The sequence below is a fragment of the Gymnogyps californianus genome, chromosome Z (assembly GCF_018139145.2).
Source record: "Gymnogyps californianus isolate 813 chromosome Z, ASM1813914v2, whole genome shotgun sequence".
Taxonomy (NCBI): Eukaryota; Metazoa; Chordata; class Aves; order Accipitriformes; family Cathartidae; genus Gymnogyps; species Gymnogyps californianus.
Window position 1 is genome coordinate 21,531,472 of NC_059500.1, and position 16,350 is coordinate 21,547,821.

Here is a 16,350-nt window from a genome sequence, read left to right on the forward strand (position 1 = left end):
CAGGTTTTGAAATGTTCTCTTTTACTTGTTAATTCCTATTCAGCAAATACAAAGAAATCAAACGTAAGCACAGTCATAAAATATAAAGAGGAAAAATGTATCAGGAAAGTGCTCTTAAAAACATCAATTAGGCAATAAAATGATTTCAGCTTAGGCCATTTGGTTAGCATCTGTGAACGCTTTTGTGTTCTGCAGCTGGGAAAACACCAGTTGTAATATCTCTTTAGCTGGCAAAGCCACTGCAGGAATAGATTATTTCTATTCTGCAGAAATGTTAATTGGCAACTCATTAAAAGTTTGATTGGTGTATGTGAGTGAAAAACAAGATCTTGAGAGTCCCAAAAATGTATTGAGTAACATGAAACTCTATTTTCTGTCAGGATAATGAGGATATATTCTGGTCTTCCTGAAGGAAGCAATCAATACAAAACCTTAAATCCCGACATAAATGAAACCGGAGCCAGTAACAAGCACGCTCCATGAGTTGAGAAAGGAAAAAAAAAAAGTGTTAAATCATACATGCAAGATGGTTAATCAGTGAAATTACAACCATACATGGCTCTTCCTAATTAACAGCAGCCACTGAGAGAAGGTGCTACCCTACAGCAACCACCGCTTGCTGCCATACATTCGATGGATCTCCATATACAGGAGTCCTAAACAGCCCACAGGTCAGGCCAGCGCTGTCCGCCGGGTCTTCCGCACGTCGCTCTGACGGGACACCAGCTTGTGATGCCCAGCCGACGGCCCCAGCTCCTCAAGACAACTCAGGGGGCTCAAACGCCATCGGAGAATAGTTTGGGGCCCTTCGAGGCCGTTGCCTTCTCCAAGCGCTCACGACCTGGAGCGCACGCCCGCAGGGCTTTCGCGGCTGCGGGCACTCTGGCGGGCACCTTCCCGCGCCACGACGGCGGCCCGCCTCGCACACACACCGCCTCGCAGACGCACCGTTCGGTTCAGACAACACGGGGCATCCCCCCTGCGCCCGAGCCCCGCCTTCTCTCTGTCGAAATCCCACCATTTCGACAGGATTAAATCGCCGACACGCGGGCGCGGCGCGGCGCGGGCCGCCCCTCAGCGCCGCGGCGGGGCGGGGCGCGGCGGCCGCCGGGGCCGCCGTCAAGATGGCCGCTCTGGCAATGGCCGTCGCTGCGGCGGCCGCCGGGCAGCAACAGGTAAAGGCCTCGCCGCGGCGTGGGGCCGCCGCCCAGCCCGCCGGCCTTGCCCGCCAGGCCGGGGGGAGCCCCTCTGTGCGGGCCCGCCGGGAGGCGGCCACTGAGGAGTTCCAGCCTCATGCAAGGTGTAGGGATAAACGTTAAAAAAATCTGTAGGAAGCAGTGCGGGTCTGCCGGGCTGGCCTCAAAATGGTAGCTTTGTAACCTGAACAGGCAGTTTCATAATCTGCATTCCTAGTAGTGGTTACGTTAAGGATGTTCAGGGTTGCTATGAGTAAGAGTTGGCAATTTGCAAGGGTTATTAAGCAGATTAGAGAAGTTAAACTAGTGCTTTTCTTGAACAAGATGAAATGGGGGTAATCTGCCTAGTGTAGATTACATGCTTGTAGTCAGGTAGGTAGTTACTCTTGTCAGAGACTGACTGCCATGAGAGGCAAGGCGGTTGCCTTGATTTAGTATTGCAGTGTGGTGAGCAGCCTGTGTTAAAGCAAGCTGATGTTGCAGTCTCCATTTTTCTGCTGAAGAATGCATTTTTGTATACAGTTATCAGCTTGCCATCACTCATTGCTCCTGTTTTATACCTGTGTGACTTAAAATGAGTTGAATTGTGCCAGTATAAAACTGAAGTAATGCTGTTACTCTCCACTGTGGTGTTGTCTGCTTAAAAATAACCAATGAGCATTTAAAAAATAATTGGTTTTGAATAATATTTGATTTTGTTATGTACAGAATGACAGCTGTTCCAGTACTGCAGGTGCTGGTCGACCGTTTCAGAACTGGAAGATGAAAACTGAACAAGCTAAGAAAGTTGAATTCATAAGAACTGCAGAAAAGCTAAAAACTCAGTAAGTTAAACACTTCATCATAAGTATATTTTTATGCTGTTCTGGAGGTAACATAATTCAAGGTTCAAGGTGAGAATTTACGGTAATGAAACCTTTAGGCTAAGATTTCCTTTTCAGGAGCTCAGGCAGATTATTGTGGTGGTTACAGTAGCTCAGGAGAGGCTCATGAGCTCCAGGATGCCCTGTTGTTCTTTGGTCAGTTGTCTTCTTTAGTAAGCTATTGCTGCACTAGATGCACAAAAAAGAAAGTGTGTGTGGCATAATTGAGTTCTCAGTTTTCCTACTCAGCTCTGCTTACCCTTCTAAGGATCTAAAGCCCTTAAGACATACCAGCAAAAGGGGAGTTGCAGCAGCATTACAACAGCTTCCTCAGAGAAGACTGAAAGCACTTGATCTACAATATCTAGGCCACTGTGCCTTGGTTTCGGATGGGACAGTTATCTCACTTCTTAGTAGCTGGTACAGTGCTGTGTTTTGGATTTAGTGTGAGAATAATGTTGATAACACGCTGATGTTTTAGTTGGTGCTAAGTAGCGCTTATCCTAAGTTAAGGATTTTCAGTTTCCCATGCTCTGCCAGCAAGCAGGTGCACAAGAAGCTGGGAGGGAGCACAGCCAGGACAGGTGACCCGAACTAGCCAAAGGGGTATTCCATACCATAGAACGTCATGCCAAGTATATAAACAGGGGGGAGTTGGCCAGGCGGCACAGATCGCTGCTCAGGCATTGGTCAGTGGGTGGTGAGCAATTGCATTGTGCATCACTTGTCTTTTCTTGGGTGTTATTTCCTTTTTTTGGTTATATTCCTTTTCATTACAATTATTATTATTATATTATTATTATTATGATTATTCTTAGTAGTGTCTTTTATTTTACTTCAGTTATTAAACTGTTCTTATCTCAACTGATGAGTTTTACTTCTCCCCCCACCCCACTAGGAGAGGGGAGGGGGAAGCAGCTGCATGGTGGTTAGTTGCTGGCTGGTGTTAAACCACAACACACTGCTTTGGAAAATGGGGGTTCAAGACAGCTCAGGCACAGAAGTGATTTAAATCTCTTTCCCCACATCTTGAGTAAGTGCTGTAACAACTATGCTGGCAGCTGAAAGAACAAGGAGGTTTCTTCTTGAATGGATGAGCTTTATGGGGAAGAGCTGATGTAGCCACCTGGCTGAAGGAGAGGTTTGTAGTTGTGAATCCTGAATGAACGGTGACACTTAAGTGTCATGGCAGTGTTTTACCCTGTCTGACTGAATCACCTCCTGCTTGGTTATTCTGGATCCTAGGTTATGGCTCAAAAATTGACTGCTGGGTAATGTAGATGTTCCCATGCAGCTTCAAACAAGGCATGCCATTTAACTATGGCACAGTGTCCTTCTGTAGTTGTTGTGCTCTCTAGTGCACTTTGTGGGTAGATTTGGTACTTGGGTCTCATCTGTGAATTCCAGTGGACAGCAAAACATTTAAACTGAACCATAAACTGCACCATATAGGGATTTGAACCATACAGCAGCACTAGTCTGCTGAAGAACCAAGCTGCTACTGACTGAGTTTCTTGGGCTGTCGGTAGTGTTGCTTAACGTTTGGAATCCTAGCATATGTCTCTGTACTGTGTGGCACCAGTGTCCTGCTGTTCTGATCTCTAATGTGGTGGCACCAAACTTCACAGATGTGCTCAGGATTGCAGTATCTGCAGTCCTTTTGCATGTGCTGTTCTGTAGGTCAAACCTTAGTATACTGCCTGATTGTAGTAAGGCAAAGCACATCCCACTCTGAGTTGTACTCTAAAGCTTCTGACCTTAGTAAGAAAGCAAAAGTCACCTATAGCTCTCTGTACTATACATAAAGCATAGTCAGTAAGTAAGGTAGCAGCTTTAGTATCTTATTTAAATGCTAGTGAACTTGAATTTGAACCTTCAGTTGCAGTAGTACCGTTACCAGTGTTAAGGCTGAGGGAATGTACTTGTTTTGTCTGTGCTGGGGCTCCATCTATGTGTGGAACTGCATTAATACAGCCTGGCTCTGTCCCTGCGCTTTCCAATGAAAATTCTCATAAGGCTCCCTGATAGTGAGCATACAGATAAAATTTCAGGCCATTTTGTGTGTGAACCACTGCCTGTCAGCGAGGTAATTTCCTTGTTAACTTCTTTCTCTTTTTCAAGTTACTTGGGTTACTTTGGTGTGTAGTCTTATAACTGCAGAAAGATTTTTCCTTGAAAACAGCTGTAGGAACAAACCAGTGATTTGTATAAAATCTAAGACAGTCCTGTTGATATAGCCTCAGCTGGATACTAACCTTGGAAAATCTTGTGGCTTTGCTAAGTATTCGTGTCTTACTCAGTGTGGCAACCTTTTTTCCCAGGCTTGCAAATATAGAAAAAGACAAAAATGGACATCTTTACAACAGGAAGAGTGATTTCAGGGTAGAACACAGCATACTAGAGGAACTGGAACGTAGCATGACTGTCAGCAGGAAAACTGAAAGTAAGTGGGGTTTTGTTTGCTTTTTTTTTTTTCCTCTACTGTTGTTTAAATGGTTTAATAATTGGTAGTACAGAGAGATTAGTTCAGGTGGAAGGTAGATGCTGATAAAAGTGTGGTATTTCACCATGTGTACTGCTTATAAAGAAGACTTCCACAATTCACTTACAAAATTCAGAAGCATGAACATTTGGGGCCTGCTGTGTTATTAACTGTTTTCTTTTAATCGTGAATGTAGCAGATACCACCCACAACAACTTTGGTGGAAAGTTACTGTTTTAGAAACTTGGAATCAATTTTGTGCTTGTATTGCAAAAACTAATGTAGTCTACCTAAGGCACAATAAATACATACTTACTACAATGTAAGTTTTCACAGCCTGATTACTGCCTTTAAATATACTTTTAAACAGTTCTGTGTTTGCATTTTTCAAACTTGTGGATAATGAATATTCATAGTCTAAATAGTGCTGTGAGATGGTACACAGTCTGTCCTACAATATCTGTTCCACTTACGGACTAATTAAATACTTCAGGAAGAAAAGTGACTCCCTGGTCACAGTACCTAGATTCTTTCCAAAGTAATCAAATAAATCATGCTATGCCTTCTCATATAGAAGATCAAAACAAAATAAGTTGAAGAAGGGAAAGGACACGTAGAGACAACTAAAAATACGCTTACCTTACAAATATGGATGTGTTTTAATGTGCATCTTTTAATTAAGGAAACTTACCATATCCTTTACATCTTGCAATCCTTAAGAAATTTAAATATTTCCGAGGAATGACTAAGCTAAAAAGTTCAGAAAATTTTCTAGGGGTAAGAAGGGAGCATGGAAGTATGGATGGAGATACTGTTGTGAGATAATAAAGAGGACAAAGATGAGAGGTGTAAGGCACTACATGTGAGCTGTGAAGGAGTGTTAGAGTATCATCTTTTAGGGTGTGTACTAGAACCCCCAAACTTCCCATTTACTATGTTCAGGTCTTTCAGCATGATCTGTGTGCTTTTACACTTTCTGTGGGCTCAGCAGGGACTAGTAGGGTCATGTCTTAGCTACATTTTGTTACGTTTATGTCTTGGACTCTGTTATTCCTTCCTTAAACTAGATCTTTTAGGACAGAAGACGTAGCTCCTTAGTACCTAAGATATATCCAGAACTTCATCCTTACCAGTATTGTATTTATGGACTCATGAGGAGCCAAGTGGTAATAAAGCCAGTAAGTGCATGCTTGGAGTACACGAAAATATTCATTCTACTTCAGTTAACACATCAAATAAATAAATCTCGTTGAAGTAGTACATTCGCATATGCTTTCCAAGTTTGTCTTCTCTTCATTGCTGAGTGTTTTGAGGCATAGGTCAGAGTCTCCCTCAAAATTCTGGAGGAGGTGTCATCTCCATAGGCAATGTTCTCCAAACTCCGGTTACCTGATAAAAGGTTTGGGGGAAAAAAACCCCTAATCTAATCTAGATATGACTATCCTGTTGACCCCTTTAGAAAAAGGAGCTACTAATTTTAAAATCTGTTGATGTTGTGTGGGGAGATACGTGGCCCGTGCAGTCAGCTACATGCAGTTACAGTCATGTTAAAATGCTTAGTATTATGGCAGTTTCTTACGATCAAACAGAATTTGTGTCCCTGCTTAGATGAAATCCCCAGTTTATTTTGGACACTTCATTGCTCTTGTTCTTGTATTGAATTTAATGCACAAAGAAACTGTTAGAACTATCAGCACCTTATCTTGTTTAACAGAAGCTAAAATCCTGCAGCAGCTGTCAAAAATACAAAATAATGTGAAGAGACTTCAGCAACAATTAAAAGATGTGAATTCTACACCAGAATGTAAGTTGTGATGACAGTTTGAAAAACATTTTCCTCTATAGACAGGTTTCATGCATAGTTGGGCTTGTGATTCTCCTGCAGACTTGGGATACTCTTTCTCCCAGTCTGTCTGCTTTTCCAGGAATCTGGGAAGGGAAAAATGCAGAAATGTAAGAAATGGTGGAAGATCATGCAGTTCCGTGTGAAAACAGAGAAACTTACTGTGTCTTAGAAGTGGTGTGCATTTGTTTCTTCAGGCTGTTGAAAGCCAGGTATTTTCTGTATGTAACTCTCCGCCTTATGTAAAACAAAGTTAGTATTCTAGTGCCATTTAGATATAGCTCCCTTTCATCTGGTAAGAGGTCACAGAGTAGGGTCTACAGGGAACTAATTTCTAGCTGTCCACATGGCTTGAAGTGTAAGTTGGAATATTCTGTGGAAAATGCTGAAACAACTCGTTCAGTTTGGATGTTTTGAAACTTCTGGGACATAGGCACTGAAAGAACCATTCTCCTGTGATACTCTTACTACCTTGTGTGGAGTTCAGGTTGAAGCCCTCCTACCAGCTGAAGGCTTTCCGATGCTAGATAAAATGCATCTCATTTCATTTATTCTATGTCTATTCTGTAAAAAATGCATTATCTTCTTAAGCTGTCAGCAGAGATACGAAGAACTAACAAGGCATGAAAGCTGAACTAAGAGTTTTAGATGATATAACTGTACCAATTTGGTTTATTATTTTTTAAAGCCAGGTTAGTTAAACTATGTGTTCAGTATGTGTCCACAGAGATGTTGTGCTGGAAACCTTTTTCTACCATTGCAAAATAGATCTTCTCTAGACAGCTGTCTTACCGTCTTTCTCCATATCAGGACTACAGCATGCTGACAGTACAGGACAAAGTCTTACTTCGATGTTTCTTTGTCAGCTTTGTAAAAGTAGTGACCTGTAGGTTAAATAGGATTGCTACAGCCTGGTATAAACCAAAGATTTGAGTGTGCTTCTTAAGTCACGAACTGCATTGTTACAAAAAATAAAAGTGGAAACTCTTTAGGATAAGGCTGTCTTATTCTGTGAATCAGATGAAGGTTACTCAGAATGAGACTTGTTTAATGGAAATAAACATTTATACTGGTATTGGCATTCAGTTAGCTAAATCAAAGTGAAATCACACCTTTTGAATAAATGAGAGTCTGTCTTCTAAGGCTGTTCGAGATGGAAATGCACGCTTTTTTGTACACTGAAATAAAAGTGTCCCAGAAGTCTCTGCAAGTGCCTACATTTCTGGATAGTGCTGAATTACTGGTAAATACTTTAGACTTGTTAAGTGATATGCTCTTTTCTTCTTTTCCTTTTTAGTTGTTGACAAGCTCAAGGAAATGATGGAAGAAGTTGAAAATGCAATCAATGCTTTTAAAGAGGAACAGAGGCAAATGTATGTTTATACATGCTTCAGCCACAAGAAAAAGTGCTTTCGTAAGACACAATGAAAACTTTACATTAATCAAGTAAACTATTCTTTTGATTTACTCTTTTGCTAGTGATTTCTGTGGTATGTAAATCAAAACTCAAGCTATCAATGTTAGAATCTTGATAAGCAGCCTTTTAGAGAGGCTGTTTATATAGTTATTGCAGTGATCCAACGTAACAATTATTTGCCTATGAAAAGGCTTTTTGGAGAAAGGCTGCAGAAGAGATTAGATTGTCGTTTTTTTGTTGTTGCTGTTGTTTTGGTTTTTAAGTGGGTGGGGTTTTTTTTCCTTTTCTCTCTACTGGTGTCAGGAGGCGATTGAGTTAATTGTTTGAGTGCCATAAATGTACGCTTTCACTAAAAGGGTAACTTCATTCTGATTGTGTAGTGCTTTATTATGGGATCATTACAACCGTGCTCTCATCTGTGTTACGATTTCAGTTCTTAATCTTTGAAGAATAGCTTTTGTGTGGCATTGAACAATTCCAAAATTCATTTTCAGTGAATGAACAATGAATACTGGAATTTTTTTCTTACATTTCAGTGTTTGTTCTCTTTTCAGATATGAACAGCTTTTGAAGGAGGAAAAAAGTGCCATTAATGAGCTCAGTGTCTTTGAGAGAAAAGTGGAACTGTGGGCGTTAGGCAGCTCAACAACAGAAAAAGTTTTGAAATTACCATCAGGCAGGGTCTCAGTTGATAAAACACTGGAAAATCATCTACCTGTAGAAGTAGTAGAGTTTGAAAGATTTCTTCAGCGAACAGGAGGGCGGCAAGGAGGCTGGGATGATTATGATCATCAAAATTTTCTGAAAGTATGGACAAAACACAAAGGAAGGCCATCTTATGTGGATGAAGCCCTTGAGTATCTCTGTGGAAGAGCAAAAGAAGATATTGAACAGCATGAGAAATGGTATCAAGAATTTCTAATTTTACACAAAAGAAAGAAAGAGGTAAAATAACTCCTCTAGGGCTTTTGTAGCTTTAAGAAGAAGTACTTATTTTTAAAATGCGTGCATTTCTTATTTTTGTACTTGCTGGTTGTCTTAAAGAATTACCAATAAGTAATAATAAGACCTAACAACACAGTGAGATGGGCTGTGTGTTGCCAAAGTATATTATAAATGCTTTTGATGGCAGTGGTCCAGCAAGTTGGATGCCAATCCCAGAGCAGTAAGTGACCCTATCTGAAATTGCAGTTATTGTTACATCTGTCCCTAAGAATGTCTGTCCCACCGTACAGGCAATATACCCATGTCATACTGACACAGAGAATTATGATTCCTTCAAGAACTATCCATCTGAATAATAAAAGATACACTGACATAAAAACTGGATTATAAAATAGTAGGTGGAATTGTTAATTTGAAGAAAAAAATTAAGACCTGAAATATGTTTGCATTTAAAAAATCATATTACACCAACATTCATAACTACCCAAAGTTAATATGAATGCCATAACTTAAATAATTTTAGCAGGCACATATTAAACTTGCCTGTGTGATCCATAAAATAGAAGAAAAAACTGTGAGAAAGCAGACATAGGTGCTTCTTTGCCTTAAGTTTTGCCTTTAGTAGACTTTTAATTGCTATCTGCAGTTTGTATCCTCGCAGCATGTGTTTTCATCAGACCAAATCAATGGGAATGTGTAAATTTTCCCTGCTGTTCTCTTGCAGTCAATTAGGAAGTGGAAAGAAAAGCAGCAGCAAGAAAAAGAAGGAAACTTGAATGAGAAAGAGAAATCAGAAAAAATGCTTAAGGAAGAATGGCTACAGCATGAAGCTCAGAAGCAAAAAGCAGAAGAAGAAAGAAAAAGACAACAAGCAGCAATTGAAGCATGGAAGAAACAGAAAGCAATAGCATTTGCAATGGAACAAGCATCACAACTAAAACTAGAAGAAGAGAAGGAGAAAAAGCAACAAAAAGAACGCCAGCGCCAATGCTACGTGAAGTCACTGTTGGAAAGGTACACCTTGCAGAAGAAAGAAAAGGAGGAACTTGAAAAGCTTGAAAAGGAGAAGAGAGAGGAAGCTGAAAAGAAGGAAAGGAAGAGAATTGCTGCAGAAGAAATTACTAAGTTTCAAGAGCGTGTGCGTAATTACATCTCCATTTATGCATGTTGTTTTAAATTTGCTTACTTCCTCCTCCAATATGATCTGTTAAACACTTTTTAAAATCCAGGTTTAAAATCCATGTCAGAAGACCTGATTGTTGTATGCAGATATGAAATAAAAAGAGATGTTTTAATAACCTGCAGGTTGCAGTAGCTGTAAGGTCAAGTTAGATCCCATATCAATGTAAACGTGATTACTGGAGAACTGATACTACTGTCAGCATTCACACTAGAGTTCATTTTTATAAACAGAGATTAAACTACTACAATCCTTTTTTTTTTTTTTTTTTTTCAAAACTCTCTATAATTTGTTTGTGCAGGACAAGCTATAGCAAGTAGCTACCTAGTGTAACTTCATTCTGTACCATGACAAAGTAATTTCAAAATAAACAAAAAATTAACTGTGAAAAGGCTGAATATGTATTTTCATACAATTTGTTTTACTTCCAAAGAAAAGTTTGCTTTTGCATTTGTTCTATGTTTCAGGATCTACGTAAGCTGGAGCTAAGGATTCTACAAAAACAAGCTAAAGAAGTAGAGAAACGAGAAAAAGAAAAAAGGTTGGCAAAGTTAAGAGAGAAGGTAACTTACCTTTTTTTAAGCTTAATCTGAAGTATGTGCAGCTTGGTTGTTTAAACCACCTTTTTCCTCATTGATCTGAAAAGCAATTATTTTTACTTATGTAAATGGTTGATAAAGGGAAAAAAAATTAGTAAGTCATGGTTGTTATCAAGAGACAGAAATGCAGCAGGCATAGCTGTTCTTGTGTTTAAAAAAAGAAAATTAAAAAAGGGTGAGAGAACGTATTCATCTCCTGGCAATATTTATTCTGGGTGAAGCCTATAACTCATACAAATGAGCTGCAATATGAGTGGTGGTTTTTATTTTTTAAATGTTTTTTTACCATTAGTTAAGTAAGTAGGCTGGCTTCCAGAAGAGTTTTGGGAACATTGTTTGGGTTCTTAGAATTTAACCTTTTAAATTACTGAAATTTAATGAGAGCAAGCAGTTGTTGCCCCTCTTCCTGCTTTCACGTTTCTGCCATTTCCTGTGATAGTGTGGAGGGAAAAGTCTCTTTCTGGCTAGCCTGCTGTGTTGTTTACTCTGCACCTAGGCATATGATGACGACCTAATGAGTATGTAATTCATTCTGTGATCAATGAAAAAGACCAATTTTTGTGTGTGTTTGTTTCACTCCGAGGTCCAGATTCATGTAACCAGAGACCCATCCAGGTTGTACAGACCTACCAAGGGCTGGGAGGAACGCACGAAAGAGATCGCACCAACAGCTCCAGAACCGCTTTTACATATTCCTCATAGGTAAGGAGGAGAATGATGGGCGCATAGCATGACGAAAATACAGTTATATATGAGCTCTTTCTGCTTTTCTGCCTTGTTTTTAGAGCTGTCCCAACCTGGAGACAAGGGTTATAGATGAGCACCTGCCTGTCCCTGTTGCAGGATGACGACTTCCTCGCCTGTGAAGCGGCCAGCAGTCCTCAGTTGTCGTCACAAAATTTGCGTGACGCAATGACGTATATTACCCTTGTATTTTGTGAGTGTCGGATCTGAAACGCCGTCTGTCGCACTGGCAGGGTTTGCGTGACGGCATACATTTCCGTTTGCATTAAAAGCGCGTTTCCCTGCGGGCTGCCGCCACGCGCCGCAGCGACACAAGGCTGGGCCACCGGCGCTCCCCCCGCGGCGAGGGCGCGGCGGCGCCGGGGCGGGGCCCGCTGCCGGTGACGTCGCCGCGGGGCGGGCGGGGCGGGGCGGCCGCCGTGCGTGACGCGGTCCGTGCGCGCCGGGCGCGGGCGGCGGCAAGATGGCGGCAGCGGCGCCGTGCTCAGGGGAGGCGGAGCGGCTGGACTTCCTGCGGGAGCGGCATGTGCGCTTCTTCCAGCGCTGCCTCCAGATCCTGCCCGAGCGCTACTCGTCCCTGGAGACCAGCAGGTAGCGGGCCGCGCTCCTCCTGCCGCGGGCGGGCCGGCCGCCTCACCGCCCGCCCCGGGCTCGGCGCCGCGCCCGGGCGGCGGTCGCCGCCGTGCCGGCCTTCGGGGCCGCCGGGCCCCGCCGCCCTCGGGCTAGCGGCCGGGCTCTTGGCGCGCCCCCGTCGCGCCGCGCGGGGGAAGGCCGGACAGACCCCGTTGCCTTTCGCCCAGCCCCAGCGCCCGCCCCGCCCGTTTCGGGGAGGCGGCGGCTCTTCCCTCTCCGGCGGGCAGTCGCGTTGACGGGAAGTCCTTCCTGGAGAGCTGCCCGCCCGGCCCGGCCTCCCGCGGCTGTGGGCAGGGTGCCGCGCCGCACCGCACCGCGCCGCGCCGGCCGCCTGAACGGCCCGGCGCCGCGGTGGCCGAAAGGAAAGCGCTGCTTGTAAATCTGCCCACCAGCAGACGGCTCCCAAAAAATACGAGTCGATGTAGGGGTTTAGGCTGTGCTCGCTTAAACTCCCCGGTCTCCACGAGGGAAGACTTGTTGATCCTTTTAATCGATTTGCAGTCCTGTGCTTCACTCTTTTAATCCACCCTGGAAGCCGATTTTAAAATAAATGACTTAAGCCTTTTGTAGCTCGAAGTCAGCGTGCAGAAGGCTCTTGTTTATGTAACAGGAATAATTTAAAGCTTCACTAGCTAGTATAAGAGTTAAAATACTAGTGAACTATGTTGCTCACTTTGAATTAGAGGGGCACTTGTCCCTGTAATGGCTTCAGAATGCATTTATTTCAGATATTTAAAGTCTTCACGTAAGGTAGTTACAGCTGAGGCACAAGAAGATCAATAATTTGATTGTCACTCTGCGCTTGATAAGAACTTGGAGACACGTAGAGGGTTTGATATCTTATTCAACCAATAAAATCATCAGATGCTTTTTACTTTGTAACCTCCTGCAAGTCATGCTGTGAAGAATGCTTAACACCTTTGATCAAGTCTTTCTGCTAAATCAAGCTTTATTTCAGTTCAGAGTACAAACACTTGGCAAAAACATGTAAGGACTAGTATGGATAGCGCCGAACTCTGTGTTGAATAACACATAACTTTATACTCAAAAGGAGAGTTAGAAATTTTGATTTCAGAGGTGTAAATCATTTATTCATTCGGAATCAACTGATGTTTCAGTATACTTTGTCAGTTATTTTAAATGACAGCAAAAGGAATTCTAGACATGCTGTACTCTTAACTCTTTCTAGGCATTGAAGTTACAATAACACGCAGACGTATTAGAATCATAACGCAAACGGCTAACCTTAGCCACACGGGCATGGAGAAAGGCTGAAGAAGTGGGGTTTGCTCAGCCTAGAGGAGGGAGGATCTGATTGCAGTCTTCAATTACCGAGAAACTAGTTACAGAGAAAGATGGAGGTGCGCCCTTCACAACGGACTGCGGTAACAGGGCAGGAGGCTATGGGAATGAGTTGCTTCAGGGAAAGTTGCCTGGATGTAGGAAAAATGTTCTTCACCGTTAGAGCAGTTAATCACAAATAGGTTGCCCAGTGAAGTGGTGGAGTCTCCCTTGAAGACTTGGCTTGTCAGGGTCCTGGGTCATCTCATCTCTATGGCCCCGTGTTCTGCAGAAGGTGGGACCAATGATCTCCAGAGGCCCTTGACAAGCTATACATGTCTGTTCTGTGATTTACATTGCCAAGCTGTTGCAGTTTGGCACTGAGCTGAAACAGGCTCTAGTTTACATGGGGTCTTCCCCAGTCTTACTGAATAATGCTAATAATAACGCTAACTGTTTTGAGAACTCTTGAGAAATTAATGAGCTGTCTGAGCTTAAATTCAATGTGTGGTCATAGTAGCCACAATACAGTCAATAACCAGTGCCCAGTGTGTTGTACATAATGGCTGTGCAACACTGAAAAAACACTGTTTTCTGAAAACTGGAACTGTCAGTTTGAAGCTATTTCAGAATGCCTTAATTGTTGGCTAATGAGCACAGTCTAAGCCTTCAATTAGAATAAAAATCAGGGCCATCTAAATTCATGCATTTTTTGAAGTCATTAAGTTTTTACTCAACCAGAGGTTTTTCAGTTCTCTTACACTGATTTTTAGATCAGTGTTCTGCAGATGTGCATATGTGTCTGTTAACAAATTCTAAGCGGGGGGTTGAACCATAAATGTGTCATCCCCAGTTTGACCTTGAGGGTCAAAAAAGTTTGCCTTTTTGACAAGTTCAAGGTCACTGAGTTCAGCAAGTCTCCTGAGCTGGTGCTGCTGCAGAAAGGAATGCTGTTATCCTTTTATTCTTACTTCCCTTGTTCCTGCATTTGTGTGGTTCCATGGTGAATTAGATGAGGAAACTGAACGAAATTAAAGAGAGACTTGTTTAAAAAAAAAAAAAATCAATTGTCAGTAAGTTGGTTTTGGTTCACTGCACTGCAGCAGAAACAACTGCATTTGTTGTCACCAGGCAGGGTGGTAGAGGATGAAATTTTCCACACAGTGCTGGTCCATTCTAACTTAAGCTGTAGTTTGTCAAACAATAAGGGAGTGAATACAACAATAAAGAAATTTGATTTCACGTTCTTTACTCAACTGATTGGCTCAAAGCCGTCATAATTATTTTTGTCTGTAGTTACTGCATGCAGCATCAGCAACAGTAGTTTTTAAGTAGTCATCTGGTGGATAGTGTTTCACACATAGTGATCGTCAGTACTGTGAGGTTTTGCAGGAGAATGCATCACTCCTAGTCTCTGAAGTCTTTCAAATTGTGGTACTTCATGGTGCTCTTTGTAGAGCACCATGTAGCACGCTTACTCAGTTTCTCAAATCGGTCACTTCAAATGCTTTCTGAATTCTGCTGAGAAATTGTAGTCTTTGTCCGTGCCCGAAGATGAAGAGCTCTGCATCTGTCATCAGAAATGTCTTTACTTGCTTGTCTTGGAGGGGAACTTAAGACAAATGATACCTGTTTTGTAAGCTTTCAGTAGGTCAGTTAACAAATAAATTTCAGCTGTCAAGCTTTGATGCTTGACTTCCTAAATTAATGCACATGCAGTAACTAAAGTGGTAGAAGGCATGAAGAAAAGATACAGCAAAAGTGATGCCAAACTTGGGGGTTGTCTTACAAAGGGCTGCCCTCTGTGGAAATGGCTGTATATACATTTTTTACACTTCATGCTATGTGTCAGCTAAGGTGCTGCTAAGAGTTGTCTTTGTTAATCTTAGAATATGTGTATGTTCACTTTCTGTGAGGCAGGATAGCGTATGGAGTAAGGATGTAGTATCTAGGTGGCTGTATTAGGACCTGTCTACGTCCAGTGGTGCCAGATGTTCTTGCCCATCAGATGTGAATTCCAACACACTGTATGGGCTGTTACTTAGTCATGCTGGTACTATTAACGTAGAGAATCAACTCTAAATAAGTAAACTGAAACCTAACTATAGGTAAAACTACTTTTTACATTCATTTGTCTGATATATGTATTTTTAAGTATAGACGAGATTTATTATCTGTCTTGTATGTACAGCCTTGTGGTTTTGGACCTAGTTTGCAGCAGTTTCTAGTGCTGAAGTTGGCATGTTGTTTGTGCCTCATTGGAAGTAGCTTAGCTGGGTAACATAGTGCAAAAATGACTCTAAGTAGTTTCAGTAAAAGACTGCCAAACAGTGTTTGTGAAAATTGGAAAATATACGCGTGAACAGTAAATTCCTTGGTTTTTTATGGAAGTAGTGGTTTTGCTTGAAATAGTAGGTTATTATCCAGAGTCAGATTTTAGGTTACACAGATCTGATCAATGGCAAAAGTTGATATAAGCCTTGAAGTGTTAATTTTGCACTTTGAAAGACAATTTTTTAGTCATCAGATGGCTTAAAAGATACTCTTGTTCCACAGAGAAATTCCTTTGTGTGCAACATACTTTTTTTGGCTTTCTATACTCAAAAACTTTATTTGTAATAATAATAGTAAAGAGACATATTTTAGAATCCCATGATTACAGAGTAAGTTTACGCTTTCTTTCTGCCATGAATACTTGCAGTAGTGGAGCTGTATGCTATTCCGTGTTTGATTTTTCTTTTGGATTTTTTTTTTTTTTTTTTTACTTTTTTGCAAGGACCTTAGAGTTGCATGGAGGGATTTTTTGAAGAGGGAATGTTAAGTGTTCAATATCCAGGCAGATTATAGATTAAAACCCATTGTTTGTAAGAGTGGTGTGAAAAGCAATGCAAAAGCTGAGCGTCAAAGTAAAAGATAGTGTAAAATCAGGTAACCTCAGCCTAACAAGTCAGAATTACTCAACTGAGTTGTGGCCACTGCTTGTGCTATGTAATCCTAGATGATAACAGTTTTAAAGCAGAAGTTGTTGACTTAAATTCTGCTTGTGAATGGCTACACGATGACTATAGCAGCCAGTCAGCCGACTGGTAGGGATGTCACCCTTTGAGGTTGTGCCATTGTATAGAGATCAGTGTCTGCTGCATTGTCATTTGGCTGCTGTGTTTTAA

General features: G+C 41.8%; 2 protein-coding genes across 2 annotated transcripts in view; both read left to right on the forward strand.

Annotated features, from left to right (window-relative positions):
- The first annotated feature begins 1,124 nt into the window (after nt 1-1,124).
- On the forward strand, nt 1,125-11,633 carry CCDC112 (coiled-coil domain containing 112). Its single transcript, XM_050912801.1, has 10 exons — nt 1,125-1,175; nt 1,905-2,020; nt 4,381-4,502; nt 6,256-6,345; nt 7,682-7,757; nt 8,356-8,746; nt 9,471-9,884; nt 10,394-10,489; nt 11,109-11,227; nt 11,311-11,633. The coding sequence occupies exons 1-10, from the start codon at nt 1,125-1,127 to the stop codon at nt 11,339-11,341; spliced, it is 1,506 nt and encodes a 501-aa protein (XP_050768758.1). The 3' UTR covers nt 11,342-11,633.
- Nucleotides 11,634-11,705: 72 nt separating this feature from the next.
- Nucleotides 11,706-16,350, forward strand: part of PGGT1B (protein geranylgeranyltransferase type I subunit beta) — a 40,193-nt gene continuing 35,548 nt past the window's right edge. The window contains 1 exon segment of the mRNA XM_050912802.1: nt 11,706-11,860. Within this exon segment, the coding sequence (XP_050768759.1) occupies nt 11,733-11,860 (128 nt within the window). The 5' untranslated portion in view covers nt 11,706-11,732.

Coding starts and splice junctions, on each gene's coding strand:
- CCDC112 (XM_050912801.1), top strand. CDS start 1,125: ATGGCCGCTCTGGCAATGGCCGTCGCTGCGGCGGCCGCCGGGCAGCAA. Junction 1,176..1,904: donor CGGCCGCCGGGCAGCAACAG/GTAAAGGCCTCG, acceptor TGTTATGTACAG/AATGACAGCTGTTCCAGTAC. Junction 4,503..6,255: donor TGTCAGCAGGAAAACTGAAA/GTAAGTGGGGTT, acceptor CTTGTTTAACAG/AAGCTAAAATCCTGCAGCAG.